General features: G+C 42.3%; 2 protein-coding genes across 8 annotated transcripts in view; one reads left to right on the top strand and one right to left on the bottom strand.

Moving 5' to 3' along the window:
• Positions 1-552, bottom strand: part of AIDA (axin interactor, dorsalization associated) — a 28,454-nt gene extending 27,902 nt beyond the window's left edge. For all 4 annotated transcript variants that reach the window (XM_056357038.1, XM_056357041.1, XM_056357039.1 and 1 more), the window contains exon 1: positions 319-552. In XM_056357038.1, the coding sequence (XP_056213013.1) occupies positions 319-428 (110 nt within the window). In that variant the 5' untranslated portion in view covers positions 429-552. The remainder of the gene's footprint in view (positions 1-318) is intronic.
• A 147-nt stretch (positions 553-699) lies between these two features.
• Positions 700-18,125, top strand: BROX (BRO1 domain and CAAX motif containing). Of its 4 annotated transcripts, XM_056357037.1 has the most exons (14): positions 700-816; positions 2,310-2,440; positions 3,228-3,334; positions 4,862-4,958; positions 6,293-6,388; positions 7,042-7,114; positions 7,473-7,578; positions 8,110-8,199; positions 8,998-9,083; positions 10,401-10,482; positions 11,543-11,693; positions 13,104-13,263; positions 13,765-13,860; positions 17,694-18,125. In XM_056357037.1, exons 2-13 carry the CDS (start codon positions 2,340-2,342, stop codon positions 13,849-13,851), a joined length of 1,236 nt encoding a protein of 411 aa, XP_056213012.1. In that variant the 5' UTR covers positions 700-816; positions 2,310-2,339; the 3' UTR covers positions 13,852-13,860; positions 17,694-18,125. The 4 variants fall into 4 exon arrangements, with proteins under 4 accessions (XP_056213012.1, XP_056213009.1, XP_056213010.1 ...); XM_056357034.1 differs by having other exon boundaries at positions 13,765-18,125; XM_056357035.1 differs by lacking the exon at positions 700-816 and adding an exon at positions 1,241-1,359 and having other exon boundaries at positions 13,765-18,125.
• The last annotated feature ends 577 nt before the right edge of the window (positions 18,126-18,702 follow it).

The raw sequence follows: 18,702 nt of genomic DNA, 5'->3' as shown, positions 1-18,702 counted from the left end.
CCCCACGCCGGGGGGGACCGTGCCCGGCCCAGCGCCCGTCACCGACCCGCGGTCTCGGCGGGGCGGCTCCCGGCGACCCCCCCCGCCCCACCTCGCCTCAGGGGACGCCCCGACCCGCGGCCCCGCACCTCGTGCAACGCCAGGGGACCCGCCGGCGGGGCCTGGGGGGTGAGGGGGGCCGCGGCCTAGGCCCACCGGGGGCCCCCTGCCCCGCCCCGCCCCAGGGCCGCCGCCTGCCCCCGGGCCCTCGCTCGGGGCACCGCGGCCGTGCCGGGGACCGGCGGGGCAGCGGCGGGAGCCGGCCGCCCCCGCACTCACATCTGGTACTCGTCGATCGCTTCCACCAGCTGCCCCCAGGAGTCGAAGTCGGTGCCCTTCCTGAAGCTGGCGCCCCAGCGCTGCAGGAGGCTCCGGGCCGCCTCCGACATAGCCCCAGCGCTAGGGCAGCATGCTCACCCCGGGCCGGGGCACCGCGCCGGGCAGCCGCTCCCGCCAGCCCCGCGCCGCCGCCAGCCCAGCCCAGCCCGGCCCGGCCCGGCCCAGCCCAGCCCAGCCCAGCCCAGCCGCCGCGACAACCAAACGCGGCGAGCGCCTCCCGCCAGCGCCGCCCAGCGAGGTTGGCTGCGCCGGCCGCGCCCGCCCGCGCCATGGCTACCGAGGCGGGGCGGGGAGCCCGCGGCGCTTCCGCCTCGGACCCCGTCATGGCGGCGGTCACGTGGCCTCGCAGGCGTCCGCCCTCCCGGCTGGGGCTCGGCGCGGCGCCCGGGCGGGGACCGCTCCGCTCCTCCCTCCGCTGCCGGCATCAGGCTCCCCCGGGTAAGCGACGCTGCCGGCGGGTCACCCGTCCGGGAGGGCCGGTGCCTCACTCTCCCGCCTCCGTTTGCGGCGTTGAGGGCTCCCAACCGGGGGAGGGCTCGCGGGGCCTGGCCGCGCCTCCGGCGGCAGTCCCGGGGTGGGGGGACCCCGGCCGCAGGGCTGGCTCTGGCGGCCTGGGGCAGCCGGCGCGGAGCGGGGAAAACCGGCGGGATCGATGCGGTCGGCTCGCCGTACCGCGCGGGACGATGCCATCGGCGGGCGGCTGGCGCTGCCTGCGGCGGCGGGCGCGTGACACAGCGGCGGGGCCGGGCCGGGGGCGGCGGCCGTGGCCGTGGCTGTGGCGAGGCGGCGGCGCGGGCCTGAGGCCGTCGGCACCGGGCAGGCCCCCGCCGGGCCAGCCGCCCCGGGAGCAAAAGCGGCTCGGACGCGGGGGGTCCCTTGTTCGGCTGTCAGACTGTGCCCCGGCTTGCGTGCGCCTGAGCCCTGTGACAGCCCCTCTCCGCGGCGCAGTTGGGTGCAGGTGTCGCGATAGGTGCTGACACGGTAAGCGAGTCGCCCGCCGGGTCCGGAAGGCCCGGACGGTGGCAGGGGGTCGCTGCTTGGCGTTTCTGCGTTTCCCCAGCAAAGTGCAGCGTTTACAGCGAGGGGCGGGGACCGTCAGCGGGGACCGTGAGGCGACGGAGGCCTCGGGGCTCCGAGGCCAGCCCGGGCTGGGCCGGGGGCTCTCGGCGTCGCCCAGTGAGCCGAAGGCCACCGAGGGTGGCAAGCACACAGGCTCTGTGGGCAACTTGTGCCACAGTTCCACCGTCCTCATGGTGAAGCGATTTCTCTTTTTATCCAGCGCGGAACTCCCTTGTTCCATCGTGTGCCCGTTGTGTGCTGTCCACCACTGTTGAAAGCTCGTTGGGTTGCCTATGTTATATACATTTGCTGAAACGCAGGTGAAAGATAAAAAGGTCGTCTGTTTTAGGGCCACTCTACCAAACTTCCAGGTCCGCTGCACGATTATAAATAATCTTTGTTTTCAGCAAGGGTTACCGTGTAACTGCAGCTTCAGCTATATCCATGGTGGCACAATATAATGATCCCAGTGAATCGAAATACACCTGTAAATCACATGGGAAATAGTCAGCCTTCTGCAGGAGGTAACGAACATGGTGGGGTCTGAGTAAGAAAGTATGCAGTAATATAGAGCAAAGTAGGTTATAGCTTTTTGCCCAAATTAAAATAGTTCCCTCAGAAAGCATATGTATTTCAAGACAGTGAAATTCTCAGACTAAGCGCATGGATGATGATGGCAAGGGAGATGGAAGCGTAGTGTTTCAAATAGAAAAAAAAAAATATCTTCTGTGCAATTATATATGATTTTGCAGATTTCTTTCTTTCCTAGTTGTTTCCATTTAGAATATGTTTTTATCAGCTTAGGAGCATGACATGTGTAGCATCTCAGTTGTACCTGTTCCTGTAGCTATTCGTTTCTTTCCACACTTCAGATTTGGCATAGAGAACACTACAGAAAGAAAATGACCCACTGGTTTCATCGTAACCCTTTGAAGGCTACAGCTCCCGTTTCGTTTAATTTTTATGGGGTAGCTACCACTCCAGCTGCAGCAAAAATTTGCAAGTAAGTGTGCTTGTTATTAATTTCACTCTGTCTCTCACAGTTTGGACAACATCCTTGAAAGTAATGGTTACTCTTCAATTTTTGTTCTGAAGATGACTAGAAACATGTAGGCTGGGAGACAATAAGACACTGATAACACTGAACATTTAGTTACAAAGAATGAATTATCCAGTTTTCAAGTCTCTGAGTGTATAGCAGGGCCTATTATAATTATGCAGAGGCAAAACCCGAAACATTTCATTGTCTTTCTGATGACACTGCATTCTTCCACAAAAGATTACTGAAAATAATTTCCATAAGTGCATAAGGCATGAATGTCGTATTGTGGATAGGAATATAATGAAAAGAGATCTCAGCTTATTTTGCAAATCTATTCTTATCTCTTCAGATGCTCATCCCATTCTAATGTTGAAGAATGTTGCTGCTTATTACTTCCCTTCCCTCTCTCTGCACCCAACCCCTTGTAGATAAAGGCATCGTTATTTTACTTTGTGTTAGAACAATAGAGTGATAATGGGTACTGGTTATCCATTGCGGTCAGTCCAAAATGGATTGCACTTAATCTAAAGAGTCAGTCGTATGGGGAAGGGAAGATTTTTCTCGGTTTGTTGGCATCTTCCTCATAAAGTACCTTTCCTTGCCTTCAAATAGCTAAAGTGAATGCTTAGCTTTGCTTTCTTAGCCAAAAGGGTGGTGGTATACACGGGTGGGTACTCTTCTTAACAGTGTGTTTTTGGGTAGAATTTCTTAGGTTTGTTTTTTCTGTTTTACTTTTCCCTATGTACAGTGATTTGAGGTTATATCGAACACGGCTATTGGAGCTGTTTACAGACTCAAGTTGTAATCCAGAAATGATGAAGAATGCAACTGACTTGTACTTCTCACTCTTGCAAGGTAGGAACATTTTTTAGCAATACTGCTGATACATCAAGAGGTGCATAATTTGAGTTTTAATGATACTTTTCAGAATGTATACTGTGCTAATCTTCTGTAAAGAAGCTTTGCACTTCTCGGGAAGGAGCGTATCCTACAGGGTTCTGTGCCTGATACCAGTTGTGGGTACTTGCCAGGCCCTTTCTAAAAATTTCAGTGTCCTTTGTGACCCTGCCCGTACTAAGCATTGGCAGCCCTGTTTTCTTGCTCTTAACTTCATTCTTCTTCCTTCTGAAGGAGAAAATGTTTATTTGTCTCTCAGGTTGTAGTGAATTGCTCCTTAAGTATAAATTGAGTCTATTAGTTACTTGATAGGAGTCGCTCTTCAGTGTAAACTTCTGGTTTGTCCAATGCTAGATAGTAGACTTGTTGCAAGTTTAGACTTCTACTGCTGCTTGTCTGAGGTGTATACGTTGGTCCTCATTAGCATAGTATCTACATTTTTGGTAGATGACCACCTATGAAGATATATTCCCAAAACCTTCCTCCTGCCAATGTTTTGATACTCTGTCTTTGCAGTCAGGTGCTCAGACAAGTTTCTTAGGACTGAGTTTTCAGGAATCAGTTGATTAATGGAAACTATCTTTCAGTCTCTGGGAAGTGAAGCAGCTCAGGTTGCATTAGATCTCTCAGTCCCTGGGAGGGTGTAAGCTAATATGACATTCTAGATAAAGGTAAGGTCACAGTCTGTGTTGCTGCAGACAAGGTTTGGGGAGTTTTTTCAGGAAAGCATCATGCTTGGTCGCTAAAGTGTTCTGCATGTGAAAAGAACAAGTATTTTCTGTCTATAGAAACATGTGACAGGACATAGAGCTATAGCCCCAATAGCTGCTGTTGTGAGTCTTGTATGACCTGATCAGACCAAGGCCTGTCGTACTTCTCCCTAAAAAATTCCTTGGGCCTGCATATGCTAGGATTTGAACATCCTGTAGCATGAGCATCATCCCACTGAGTGCTGCTTTCTGGGCTGCTGGACATAAAGAACCAATTTCTTGTAGCCCAGGAGACAAAAGAGATGATAGGTAGGTGAGTCCATGCTTACAAGCACTTTTTGCTCTCCTTGTTGACCAGGCAGCTTTTCCTGGAATTTCCCAACTGCTGCTATGGTGGCAGGCATAATTGCTCACTCACCCCAAGCAGCCTCAGCCATCCTGTACCTGGGTCAGTCCAACTCCCATCTAGTCACCGTATGGAACATGCAGTCATCTGCACGGTTTTCCTGCATCAGTCAAGACTCACAGGGTTGAGCTGGTAACCTTCTGGGCTGAGAGTTTCTTGTAGTAGCCAGTTTGGGGTTTTTTGCACATCTTGTTCTCAAGATACTGAGAAATAAAACCCTCAGGAAGTAACACAGATTTTTGAGTGGTACAGCAAGAAACATTCCCTTATCTGTATCTGTATTCTCATTGATCCCCATTCCTTCATTACTCATTTCTGTTTGTTATTTTGAGATTGCTTATCAGTACAATTTTTTTAATTATTCTGTAGGTTTTATCCTTTCACTGGATGACTCTTCCCAAGAATGCAAGTTGAGATACATTCAGAATTTCAAGTGGACAGACACATTACAGGGACAAGTTCCAAGGTACGTAAGCTTTTATGGTTACAGGGTGTGCAGCTGTTTTCTGCTGGTCTGTTATGTATGTGCACATGTGCCAGCACAGGTGTGAAGGAAAACTTGGAAATACAGCAAAATATTCAACACATAGTAGTTTCCAAGAATCTGATCCTTTGCATTTTGGTAATTGCTGTACTGTATTAGGTGTTCTGAAGTGTGTGTTGCCTTTCTGTAAAGGTGGGATAACGCATGATAATGGTGGAAGGATCCATTGTGTCTTAGTTGATCTACAAACTATATCTGCAGATGGCTAGAGCAGTACAAAGAAGAAGCTTGAGTGTGTTGGTGAACTGACTATGTTAACATAGATTACTACAGTTTTTTCATTTGGCAATATTGACAGACCAGTATCTTCTGAGTTTTTTGACATACAAAGGTTGCTGAAGGTCTGATTCTGTTCATGTCATCTGAAGTTTGTAGTACATGTACTCCTGGTACAAACAAATAAAGGTTCAGTTTTAAGTAGGAATATTGATCTGTAACCTTTTGGATTATTCAGTAGCCTCTTGCTGTTGTAGGTAGTTGCATTGTACAGCCATGCTTATAAATTTGTCAAACTTTATCTGGAAGTCCTCCACTTCCTCAAAGCTTTTATTCCCCTTGGAAGACAATCTGTTGGTTAGGACTCTTCTAATTTTCTCATGATTGTAAACACTTGTACTTGTGCCAACATTATTCTTCCCACTCCTGCACCTTCCTTTTTAAAGTTTACTAGTGCCTAAGTTATACTGAGCTTGTGATTGCAAGTTCACTCTTTTCAGAGACCATATTTTTAGCTTCTGAAATTTCCTGCTATTTGCACATGCCATTTGACTGCAGTTACATAAATACTTGCAATAACATTCATTTGAGGGAGATGTAATGGACTCTGACTTATTAACTTAGCAGCTACAACTTTAAAGTAGACATTCCAGAGCAAGGCTTTCCACCAAATGTGCAATTAAAAAAAAAAAAAAAAAAAAAAGGATGGAAAAATGTCAGCCACACCCAAAGCTAAACAAATCTCAAGTTACTGTTTTAAAATAAAAGCTCCCAAATGGGAAGTGTAGGCATCTGAATGCAGGAAATTATAATTATGAGCTCTTAAAGGGAATAAGTAAAAATTGAAGTTTCTTTTAGGCAGTTCAGCAAGTAGAAGGTTCTGAATTGGAAATTATTGACTTCTTAAATGAAAAGTGTTTTATAGAGAGAAATGTTGGCTTACACTATGTGACCTATCAGCAGAAAGGTTTTGTCAGATCAAAGTGGAAAGCATTAAAATTGTCTGGGGGTTTGTTTGGGGGGTTTTTGTCTGTCTTCAGTGCCCAGCAGGATGCAGTGTTTGAACTGGTTTCCATGGGATTTAATGTAGCTCTGTGGTACACGAAATACGCATCAAGACTTGCTGGAAAAGAAGAGTAAGTGTTTTTCTTTTCTTAGTAATTCCATTGCAGCAATATTCCACCAAAAAAGTGTAGCAGGTTCTGAGTTTTGACTGCTGTAGCGCATGTCCAGTCGAGACAGTAGGAGTTCAAGGAGGCAGTTGGCTTTCATTTACGTAATGGCCAAGTGCACTTTAGTCCCTTCTTGCATCTGTGAACAAAGTGCCATGTCACTGTGGTACAGAGAAAGCGTCAGTTGTGAATAAACCCTTTCATCTATTCTGCTGTAAATGTCCAGGTACAAAATCAAGATTCTCAAAATCGGAGCTCTGCAGAGTTTGAGCCCTACAGATTTCTAAAGCTTTGGCTTTTAACACTGAGGTTGCCTTTTACTTCAAAGTCATTAAAAGATGTTACATTTCTTTTTTCAAGTGAGTTCTATTTGATTATTTAATGATTCGACACTGTAAGAAACTTCTTTACCATGAAGGTAGCACAGCAGTGGGACAGGTTACTTAGAGAGTTAGCGGACTGTCCATTCCTGAAGAATTCAAAATTCATCTAGACAAAGCCATAACTGACCTGACCTACTGTTGTTGATAGTCCTCCTCCAAAGCAGGAGGTGGGACTACATGACACCTAGGGGTCCATTCTAACTAAAATTTCATTGATTTGTTCTGTATTCTTAGTATAACAGAAGATGAAGCAAAAGACGTTCACAGAAGCCTGAAGGTAGCAGCTGGGATTTTTAAACACTTGAAGGTTAGAAGAACTGTCTTTGCTGTCTGTTCTTTAAGTTGTCTCCAAATACTTGACTTTTTGTTTTAGAAAAGCCTTTGCTTTTCTGAGAGGTTACAGAATAAAATACCTCAGACTATTTGAATGATACAGGAAAAAAATGGGTATTACTATGTTGTGCTAGCACTCAGCCCCTACTACTCTTTCCTAATGGCAGTGGAAGAGTAATGTGTCTGTCCGCCCAGTAGCACATGCAACAGTGCAGCCAGCCGTCTTGGGACCTTCACTCAGCGTCCCTTCCATTTGGGAATAAGAGACTTGCTTTGCACGGGCAGCAACGGTATTAAGCCTAAACTGACTTTGACACGTGCTTTGTACTTAGGAAAGTCACATTCCAAAATTGATTACACCTGTGGAAAAGGGAAGAGATTTAGAAGCTCGACTTATAGACTCTTACATCATACAGTGCCAAGCTGAAGCCCAAGAAGGTATCTTCAAGTGCACATTTGTTGGGGATGGGAAATGAGTCTTTGCGGGTTACTTTGATGTCTTGTGAAGTCTGCTTGGCAGCAATGCCATTTTTTTTTCTTCTCTTGAAGTACTGTGGCTTCGTGGGGTGGGTTGCTTTTAAAGAAACTGAAGTTACAATTATAGGAGAAAAATGCCAAAAATCAGTCTGATATTACAAATGTTGCCACTTTGTGTGTGACATTTGCCCCCTCTTCTTTTTTCCTTTCATGCAGTCTCTTCACCGCCATGCTTGCCTAACATAAATTCCCAGTTACTTTAAAATATTTGCAGCTTCTATTTACTAGCTAGTCTTCAGCTCTCCTTCAGCTTTTCTATTAATTTGGAATTATTCTATCCAAGAAACAATCTGTCTTTATTCTGCAGTTTACTTGAGTGCACAATACTTGTTTTCTGCTCATGCAAGGGTTTTAAAATGCTAAATGACTCTGCTGATTTGATGTGACGTTTTCAATTAAACTTTAATACTGTGGTGTGGAATTTTTTTTCAGTGACAATTGCTCGGGCTATTGAGCTGAAACACAATCCAGGACTAATAGCTGCTCTTGCTTATGAAACAGCTAACTTCTACCAAAAAGCTGGTAAGTTTTGTATCCTTAGTGACCTGGTTTATGCATTCTTGCCAGCAGATGTACTTGACCCGCTTGTCAATTGCCATATTAACACTGTTTTTCGGTGGGTATGCTTTGTAGATTTATCTTCTATTTAGCACACCTAAGGCTTCAGTTATCAGTCTAACATATATTTTTGATAAGGCCTTTTGGTTTTGTGGGAATCTTTTTATGTAGCTAATGGTAAGCAATGTTAGGGGAGAGAGAAGACAGTCTTCATGTCTTGAGAATATGTAATAGCAGCAAACAAATAGCTTGATGTAAACAGAGTGTGTTTCAGCTGCCTTTGGGCAGCAGATTATGATGGGGACCGTAAAGTGTGCAGCAGGTTAATTATGTACATCCAGGTGAGTAAACTGATCTGTGAGCTTACTGAGGCAAGTGAGAGAAGTGCAAAACTATGGGAGTCAATATAAGAGATGGAATATTGTAACATACGTAGGCTTTTACAGGTCACTAATTGAAATTAAACAAGGAACAAATTTTGAACTACTGCCTAAAAATACTTACGAGAATTAGCCTTTCAAACTTAGTGGACAGCAGTTTCAGAGATTCTAGAGACAACTGCATGATAGCTCAATAAACAATATATTTTTATATTTTCTTGTAGTTTCTGTGTGCCTTTGCAGGAGTAATTTATGTCACTTGTTTCTGGCTACTTCATAGTTACGATCTATTGCTAAGTTTAGGAATTCTGGGTTTTGAATGTGCATGTGATTTTTCTTCCTGGAAATGTCTTAAAGAATAACTTTACATATGTGTTCATAGATCAGACATTATCCAGTTTGGATCCAACCTATGCAGGTAAATGGAGGAAGTACTTAAACTTGAAGACCTGTTTCTACATGGCCTATGTAAGTACTTCAGTTGACAGCAGTCACAGTTTTTAATGTTGCCTAAGGACTGTGTAGGGAATGAGGGTCTAAGTATTGCCTTGACTTGCTTTCCATGCTGTGAAGAGAGACTGTGGAGTGTCAGTGGCATTCAAAGTGGTTTTGTTTGAACCAAGTGAAATTACTGCAGCATGGAATTTTATCGCGATTGCATATCGTGAAGTGGAAAAATTCAGGTTGAGCATAATAATTGTCATCTGTTATCTGCATCTCGGTCTGATTCTAGGCATAATTCAAAGCTGGTCATCTTTTTGAATGCCCTGAATGAACCTGCGTTAAGTAATTTTAGGTACCATTCCAAGCGGTGTCCCTTTTTGCATGACTGATCTCTTAGCAACTGCAGTGGCGCTCTTGGGATCATCAGCTGCTTAATTTGCTGTGTATTTTTTGTAACCTGCCACAGCCTGTAATCTGACTCGTTCATACCGTAAAAAAATCCCAAACTAAGCAGTTAACAGAATTGTCTTTCTCTTAGGTTAAATCTGTAGCTAAAAGCTGCTTGCTTTATTAGCAAGTTTGAGAGATAAGGGAGCGTCAGACCTGTGGTGGTACTTTTTTTTTGGGGGGGGTGTGGGTGTGTAATATGGGCAATGGTAGATTTAGGTAACGTTGCTATATTGTGAGAACAGACATTGTAGGAAGGTATGCAAGGTAGACATTAGTTCGTGGGATTGTTCCTTTACCTATGGTATTTAGTATTTTAACAACAACTGATAATAGAAAAGAGGCAGTTCAGTTCTCACTGGAATGCACTACTATCTTCAAGCATAAGTGTGAAGGAACGGGACTTTTTGGGGTGGAAAAGTTGTTCAGACTATGGCAAAGTATCTCAAGCAGCAGAACACCTCATCTCTTCTGGATTCAGTGATTTTTGTTGCAGATTTGTTTTTTGGATATTCAGGTAGCTTTAGATACTTTGCTTTGTAAACTTGACCAGGTTCATCCTCTTTCTGTGATGGGGCTTAACACTGCGCATTGATACAGTGAGAGAGAGAGGTTTGAGCTGGACTACACGCTAGTGCTGTTGGTAAAACAGCATTCATAAAGCTCAAAAATACTCTTTGCTAGGCTCGAGACAGCTTGCTTCATACGTAACTCATGGTGGTTTATGTTGAACTGCATTGTCCAGTGAATGCTACTTTGATTTGCATTGCCAAATTGTCAGCTACCTACAGGGAATGGCAGCTTCACAGATGCAACTCTGATGTAAAGAAGAGCAGAAGTGAATTGGTGCAGGAGTTGCCCAGTGATGTTGGTAATGATTTCTTCTCCCATTAGGCATACTGTTACCATGGTCAGACTTTACTGGCAAGTGATAAATGTGGGGAAGCAATCAGATCTCTGCAGGAATCAGAAAAATGTAAGTGCGATTGAGGCTGGATTACAGGGTGTGATGATGGCATGCCTGTTTTGTTTTGCTGTATTGTGTTTATTTGGTCTCATATAAACTTAAGATTTTACCTGTCACTTGCTGAAAATCCAACACGCTTTTGAATAGAGACAGTATATTCTTCTTTTGTCTCACCAAACACTGTCTTTCATAACAGTGCTGCATAAAATTTCATCTTCACTTCCCAGCCTGTTAAAGACTGGCTTTGAACTGCCTGCAATACAGTATAAAAACCAATTGTCTGGACATCAGGTCTTCTGTTCTGTTTGTTAAGCTACTGCAGCCTTTTCTGTTTTGGAAGTTCCTCTGTCTTACGTTAAGTATTAAATCTAGACTGTGTTTGTTTTTAAACAAGTTTCAGTCATTTATTTCCTTTTTATTAATTTGAAAGGTAGATTAAGCAAAGTTGAGTAGTTCAGGGTCTTCTGCCCATCCTTCTCTCTTCAAAGCTATCACTACCTTAACAGCCTGCACTGCTTAACTTTACCACAGTGTATAAAAAAATGCTCAGATCATCAAATCAGAAACTTTTAATATTAATTTTAAGAATAAAAATAATTTGTTACGAACAAACTAAGTTGAATTACTTGCAGTAAAACAAATACTGTGTCTTTTACTGTGCCTGCTGTTCAGAGAAGAGTGCTTCTTTTCCTACTCCGTATTAAGTGTGGTTTATATTGGGGCATCAGCTGTGCCTGGACACCTTTACACCCTTTCTTTGTCCCTACTATGTGGCACAGTTCTTGGGCTCGTTGTTGCATTTTACGCCACATGTAAAAATGCTTTCCTGCATCTTCCTACCCAAAAAGCTTCGCTTTGTTTTTTGTTTTTTTTTTTCCTGTTCCTAGTCACTTTTGGAAGCAGTAAATCTTGGCTGGAAGTGCAGCCTTTGAGCTAGTTCATTTTTGTTTCTAAGAAGCAAGAAGCCTGAATGGATTCTGGTACCTCCTAAAACTGAAGCGCTGTAGATCAGAACTGTGATTTAATGGAGTCATGTAAATGATTTTTATTACATTTCTTTCTTACAAAGTTTTTGCCAAGGCTGAAGCACTGTGCAAAGAATACGGAGAAACCAAAGGCCCCGGGACTACTGCCAAACCTTCTGGACATCTCTTCTTTAGGAAATTAGGAAGTTTGATTAAGAACACACTAGAAAAATGCCAGAGAGAGAATGGATTCATGTAAGTAATTCATGGTTGGTACAGTATTCTATATGAACTGTTATTACCTCATTTGCCTTTATTTCAAGACGGGATAGTAAATTTTACTCTCCAGTTCTTATATTCTTTTAGGGCATGGCATGTAACTTAGAGATAAATTTGTAATTCTGGAATTTTCTTTTAGCATATTTGCTATGGGTCTGTGCCATCACCCCCTCTGTGTTCTGTGCCAGTTCAGCAGGGTAGGCCGGACTGACCTGCTGGAGAGGTTAAGCAGTTTTCTTCCTTCATTCCACAGCCATTTTGTTTCCTTTCCTTCTGCACAAGAGAAAGTCCTGCAGAGGTTGCTCTGTTGCTCTAATGCCCTCTTCCCAGCTGCTGGGATCTAGCAGGCAAAAGACAAGAGAGGGGAAATGGAGAAGACTGGTAGCTAGTTCTACTTTGATAGCAGGGAAGTCAAAACACAGTCATGCCTTCAGTGAAGAATACGCTTAGGGTCCTAGGAGCTTTACTGGTCTAAGCATAATTAATATTGTGAATAGGGCTTTCTGTTAGCTAATGCCCCTTCCAAAATAGAGTTTGGAAGCAGTTTAAAATAGCAAGATTAGTTTGGCTTTAGAATTCTTTTGCTCATTTCTTTCTCCCCTCCTCTTATGATTTAGCATTTCACAATAGGTTTGTTATTTCCCTTTTGATGGTATTTAAAGACCTGCATAGTAGGGAAATTGACGAAAAAAAAAAGGCTTGTCAAGTACATCAAGCTGAATTGCAAATAGGAAAAAAAATTATTTACTCTGCTTTGGTTCCAATAACGGTTGTCGTAACTTACAACAGCGGACAAGGGATTTCAACAAATCCATGCCCCTCTAGAAACAAACTTTGAAAGAGAAACCAGATAACCAGTGACTGTTTTGGGAGATGTGCCTGCCCCAGAGCTCTGCTGCAGCACAGGAAGTAAGGTAGTGTGTGTCAGTATTTGTCAGTTTCCAGCTCTTGTTGGTTTGCCAAGGGTAGATTTATACCCTCCTCAGGCGTTGCGGTGTCATTGCTATTCTGCACTGTGGCACATTAAGACTGATTTAGGAAAAGAACTGTCCTCTTCATCTTCCTTGGGAAGTATTTTAAATCCTTGCTTGGATTTTGAAGGTCTTTTTGGACAAAAGGTGCTCTTCTCATCTAAGCCCTGGGAATAACGGTTGTCAAGTAGGAAAAACCCCACCTAGCTAGGGAATGAGTGATATCAGGAAGGAATTGCTTTTGTTCTTGTGACTCTTGGTGACAGAATGCATGTTGGACAGTGCCTTAATGAAATGGAAGCGAGCAGCCGTGTTTGCCACTGTAAAAACCCAGACTGTTTTTCTTTAGAATTGCAAACAAGACTTGCAGAGATAGTATGTTGTGTTTTAAATATATTTCTGTATTCTATTACAGCTATTTTCAGAAGGTGCCAACAGAGGCTCCCCAGCTAGAACTGAAAGCAAACTATGGCTTAGTAGAGCCTGTTCCTTTTGAATTTCCTTCCTTGAACGCACACTGGACTCCTGAAACACTTGCAGCATTTGATCTCACCAAGAGGCCAAAGGATGACACTGTAAGATCATCTTATATATTGTTCTTTCCAGTTAACTTTATTCTGTGTATAATACAGTTACTATTTTGCTCTTCTGTAATGTTCCCCAGCTCAATGCAGGATGTAGACACAAGGCTACCACCCAAACTCACATTTCTGCTGTGCCAGGAGGAAAGTCATTTAACCTCTCTGCCACACTGCCAGCATCTGGAAATTAACAGTCTTTTTTTTTTTTTTTCCAAGTCCTGAATAGGGGGAAATTCTTTAATGTGTATAAGGTGCTGAAATGTTACAGGAGTGAATGGTATAGAACGATTATTTTTTAGAAAAGTATTCATTTAGGATGCTGAAATAGAGAATACTTGGCTTTTTCCCCTCACTTGAGGCATGCTCAAGGCCTTCAGCCTTGAAGAGAGGGGACTATTAGATTAGAATATGTAAAGTTAGCTGTGCATAAATACTGTGCAGACACAGTGGTTTTTACTTGTGGTATTTAGGTTTTTTTTTTCTTCTTTTTTGCAGGCTAAACCAAAACCAGATGAAGAAGTAAAACCTCTGAAGGAACCAGATATAAAGCCTCAAAAAGACAGTGGATGCCAGATTTCTTAAGTGCCATAGGTGCTTTGAATTCACTTTGAAACTGTATTAATTGGATTCTGGGGCTTTAGTTCTGATCTCCCTTTTTCTGATTCTTCTTTTTTAATTTAGAAGACTCATTTAATTTACTTTTGTTAGTATGCATCTATCTTGCTTGAGAATGTGGTGGATTTCTAGGAGTTTATTTATATGTCTTTGTTTTAGTAGGATATCATAGAATGAGTGGACTTAAATGTTTCTGTTGTGCCTCTAGAGATACTTTTTTTTTGTGGGCTTACTTTCTGCCCACAAATAGCAAAGAAAGTATCATGATTGTAACACTTGAGGATTTTTCCATTAAATTATACGCTATATAATGCCAAATTCTGCAAACAAAAGTTTGCATAAATGGTTATATTTATTCAAGTTATGTCATTCAGGCTTAACACCCTGTTGTGTTCCGATTCACTTAACTGTAGCGAGCGAAGAAAATCTGGGTTTGGTTTGTAACACCCCTATGCTGTTTCACAGGACTTTCACAGAACCTGGAAAACCTTAAGTTCTGCATAACCAGAGCACAATTTGTATTCTTCTGAAATGATTAGCCTCCGTCCTTTCCTATATAGGTTAGGGTTCTTGTATCAGAATTTGTATTAAGGTACTTTAGCTTGTCTGTCCTTTAATTAAAATCCTTTAGGATCAAATTGTATGTGAAAGTGATGCAGCAAGTAATACGAAAATGCTTAAAAATGATGCATCACAGTGTCATTCATTAAGAGTTTTTGAATCTTGAAAGATTTGGTAAGTTTGAAAGCTGCAGACAGTCAGTCTCCTGGCAGTAGAATTCATGAAGCTGTCATGCATAAGGTAATGGAATCGTAATTAAGATGCCATGTTTGCATCTGGTCTATAAGAAGCTGTTAGAAGAGGGAGGAAAGATGAGCTGATGACACAACTGGGAAACCAAGCTCTAGATTTCCTTTATGCCATATATAACCAATGCTGTTTCTCAGCTTCTGCAGTATTGCACTGAAACCAGCTCCTTATGAAGAGAACTTGCCAAAGGCAAGCCCAGTCAAGACTGAGTAAGAGTATTTTGTAGAACTTGCTTCTTCCATTTCTGCCTGCTGTGGAAAATGTGATAATGTTCTTTAGTGCTGAGCACTGCAATAACACCCAAGTCAAAAGCAACATAGCTTTCTGATTTGCTGCAAATGCAAAAGAATATGCTGCATGTGTTGAAGCGCGAGGGCTTTGCAGTCTCTGGCTACCAGTTGCTGTACTTCACCCAAGAAAGAAACTGAACAGCCTGAAAATGTTCCCATTTCAACAAAACATGATGGGATATGCGCTTACCATGTCGTACACTGTAAACGCATTCCTCTCTTTGTACTGTTTGGATTGGTTCATCTTCCACTGTGGTGTAATTCAGTGCTTCTGTTTGAAATCTTTCATGGGACTTTAGGGTAACTTAGCTTAGAGGGCAGGTGTGTAGTTCCTTGATGGCCTGTGGAAGAAAAGCTGTTGAGGAGTTTAACAGGAGACTCAAGACTTCCTGAGATACTGGACCAAACTACAAAGTTTGTTGCTGCAAAAGGCAAAGAGGCTCTCAATGCTTAGTGAGTCAACTGCAGAACTCATTGCTTCCAGTGATGGATTTTTCTTTCAGTCAGTTCTGCACACAATAATAAGTCTAAAATCAGCTGGATTGCTTTGGAAGAAGCTTCTGTTCTGCAAGAGCTTAGGTGGGTAGAGGATAATGAGTATCAAGAAGAAGTTATATCTAAAATTGGTCCATTTTTTCTGATGGTGCACAGGGGCCTGGGGTATGTTTTATGAAGAGTTACTCGGATCTGTTCATAACTTGAACAGCTGACTTCTTAGACTACTTGCATGGTTAAAAGACCAGCTTAGGTTTTGTTAGTGGAGCGTGGTGCTACTTTGCGTATACAGCTTTTAATTCTGAAAACATACTACAGCTGTAGTCATCTATGTTTGCTTAGCCCCCTTTAAGGATCAAGCTGTAGTTAACTCGGTTCCATAATCAGGATTTTTTTAGTTACTCATTGTTTTTCAGATGCCTGCATGTGTTGATACATACATGTCTCAACCTAATTAATTATCTTTCTATGCAGACTAGATTTCATTTGCCCTCCTCCCTTCATTTCCCCTTCCATCTGCTCCACACTGTGGCACAGACTTACCCTTGTTTGCTAACGCATCTGTAGGTCCTGGGATTCATTTCCAATGAGGCTTTTGCCCATGGGTGTATCTCAGTATATGAATATCTTAAAATTAACAGATCATGACTAAATCATTCCCAAACAACTTCATAGGAAAGATTATTTTATGGACTTGGAATTCTTTGGACACTTTTTGAACCAAGTAGTTTGTTTGAATCAAGTTCACTGTAAATAGTTTTGGGGCATAACCAAGTGGATTGTGTCAGATTATGGCATTACTTAAGCTTAGCTATGTAACCTCTTATGCCATAGCTGTTTCAGTAAATATGATGTAGTAGTTTAAAAATAGACTAATGGAACAAACTAATTCACTTAACGTGTTGCTTTTCAAGACAAACTTTGTTCACTTGTAGTTAAAATCCAATGGCAAATATTGGCTAGTTTTGCCCAAAATAAGAAACTGGAGATTGTTTAGTTTGCAAAGTGTAGAGAGCTGTGAGTCAACGAGCAGTTTTCTCTTTTGGTTTTGTTAGGTAGTAGCAAGAATTATTGTAAATAATATGTAGATTAACTGTCCACTATGCTTAAGAATATGGGTGAATTGACTGGGAATTTCAGTTAATCTGGAAACCTAGCAGCCATTCTCCTTCTATTATGATGCCCTTTAGTAATTTTTAAGAATGAGGTATTTTGAATGGTGACTTTTTAATACACTTGACGCTGCAAGAGCCTGTTTTTGTGGCCTCTCTCTGGTTTTAGAGGTGCTCATGGCTAAACCTGCAAATCTGGTTGGTGTAAATAGTCTTTAAAAATTTGTGCCCAGATTGAACTAGGACAAAACTGCAGCTAAATAAAATGTGGAGTGCTGGGCCCTCCGTTTTGTCCTTTTAAAAATGTCGTGATTGTCTTTCAGCTACTGTAAAACGAACCATTAAGCTCTTTGTAAGATTTCTATTTAAATACCTCCCTCCATGTATTTAAATACACTTTCTCCATGTTTTGTATTCCTGGGTTTACAGTAGTTAATCTCCATCCAGCATATGACACTCCTGCAACTGAGGGACTAAATTTGGCCCTTGGATGCTGATGTTTGCATCCCACTGGATTCGGTAGAAGAGTTCTGCCTGTCAACCTAAGGATGACATTTGGTCATTTAAATGTTCAGCATGGATATGTGGTGCATCCGTAATGATGGTGATGGTTCATACTAGAAGCAAGAAAACAGACCCCTGTATCTGTGTAGAATATGGCCAACTTTGCACTTTAGAAATTTCTGATCCTGCAATTTTGGTACAATACAGTATCGTAAATATTCCTTCCTGTCATTTTGATTTTGTTGCACAGATTTCAGTACTGTGCTATTGGTAAGATTTTTATGGGAAATGTTACTAAACTGTATTTTTAGTTATCTGTTTATTAAACTTATGAAGCGTATCTCTACCTTTAATACTGGGGGAACGTGAGAGGAGGCAGTAGCTCATCTGCCTTCCATGTCAGTTCAGAGAAATGAAAAGTTTCTGTCTGTTGGCTGTGGGGTGAAACATTTCACTCCATCCCCACGTCTAGTATCTAAACTGAAGTTTCAGTGTTAACATAAATCCTGATCACGCCTATTAATTATCCCTAAAAAACCAAATCTGTCTCTTTTTTTTTTTTTTCTTTCTTTTTTTTTCCCCCCCTTAACTGCCCCAGTTGATTGAGGAATAAAACACAGCAAGTATGACTGGCATGGAAAAGCCTCTGCAGTGGGTACCTGTCTCCAGATTTTGAGTGCAGTATAAAGGTCATTCCACAATGACTGTTTCACTCAGATCTTTCCTTGCTGGTGATGCTCTGAAATTCAACAAATACCACATGGTAACTAAGGGGACCCTTGATTAGCTTTTTATGTAGGAAGGCCTACCTCCTTTGGTGTTGGTGTTGGTGCCTTCGTGGATTACAACCTTCTTGAAGCCATTCTTTACTCTGAATAATCAAACTTCAATGGAATCAGCTCTGATAGGATTGACTGAGCAGCCTTATTTTGTGAAGACAGTCACCACGCGATCTTAAGCTTCATAGTTTGAAAATTTGTATATAACCACAAGTTTCAGAATACCATTTAAAATAAACAATCTTAATGTATCAGGTTTTGTTTCATCATTTAAAATTTTAAGTATAGTAGCAAGAAAAAGGGTTTATTTTGATTGTTACTTTCTCCACTTTAATGCAAATTTAACAATTATAGAGAATACTTTATCCTTGCAGTATGCCTGAAGGAGGATTTAAATGAGCAAGATACCTACACAAATTGTGTGCATGTGGAAGTAGTCAATTCAATGAAGCGCTTCCAGTCATGGGGCAGGAAGGAAGGGATGAAATTTCTAAACTTCTGTCTTTAAAAAAAAAAAAAAAAAGTAATAAGGTATAATTTCATATGCCTATACAACATCCTAGTACTTGCAAAGGTCTGTGACTCTGTAGGATATAATATGTAATATTATGTGAAGGGATTATTTGGGAAGTGTAGATTGCTGGCCACTTCTCTACATTGCCAGCAGGTGGCAAGTAGATTTGGAGATGTTTTTTTTTCATTTTCCGAGGTGTGATTGGCCCTTTTAATTTTAATGGAAACACACACTAATGCCTTTTAGCCTCTCAGGCTTTGGCAGAGTTTCTAGAAGAAAAAATAAGAGTTTCTCTTGGGTTCTGATATCTATTT

This window comes from Falco biarmicus, chromosome 12 (genome assembly GCF_023638135.1).
Source record: "Falco biarmicus isolate bFalBia1 chromosome 12, bFalBia1.pri, whole genome shotgun sequence".
NCBI lineage: Eukaryota > Metazoa > Chordata > Aves > Falconiformes > Falconidae > Falco > Falco biarmicus.
Note: the sequence above shows the minus strand (reverse complement) of the source record. Positions and strands in the feature narration are given on the sequence as shown.

Excerpts from the sequence above, each read along its gene's own strand:
- BROX (XM_056357037.1), top strand. The coding sequence starts at position 2,340 with ATGACCCACTGGTTTCATCGTAACCCTTTGAAGGCTACAGCTCCCGTT. Across the intron at positions 4,959-6,292 it reads TTACAGGGACAAGTTCCAAG|TGCCCAGCAGGATGCAGTGT; the intron begins GTACGTAAGCTT and ends GTCTGTCTTCAG. Across the intron at positions 7,579-8,109 it reads CCAAGCTGAAGCCCAAGAAG|TGACAATTGCTCGGGCTATT; the intron begins GTATCTTCAAGT and ends ATTTTTTTTCAG.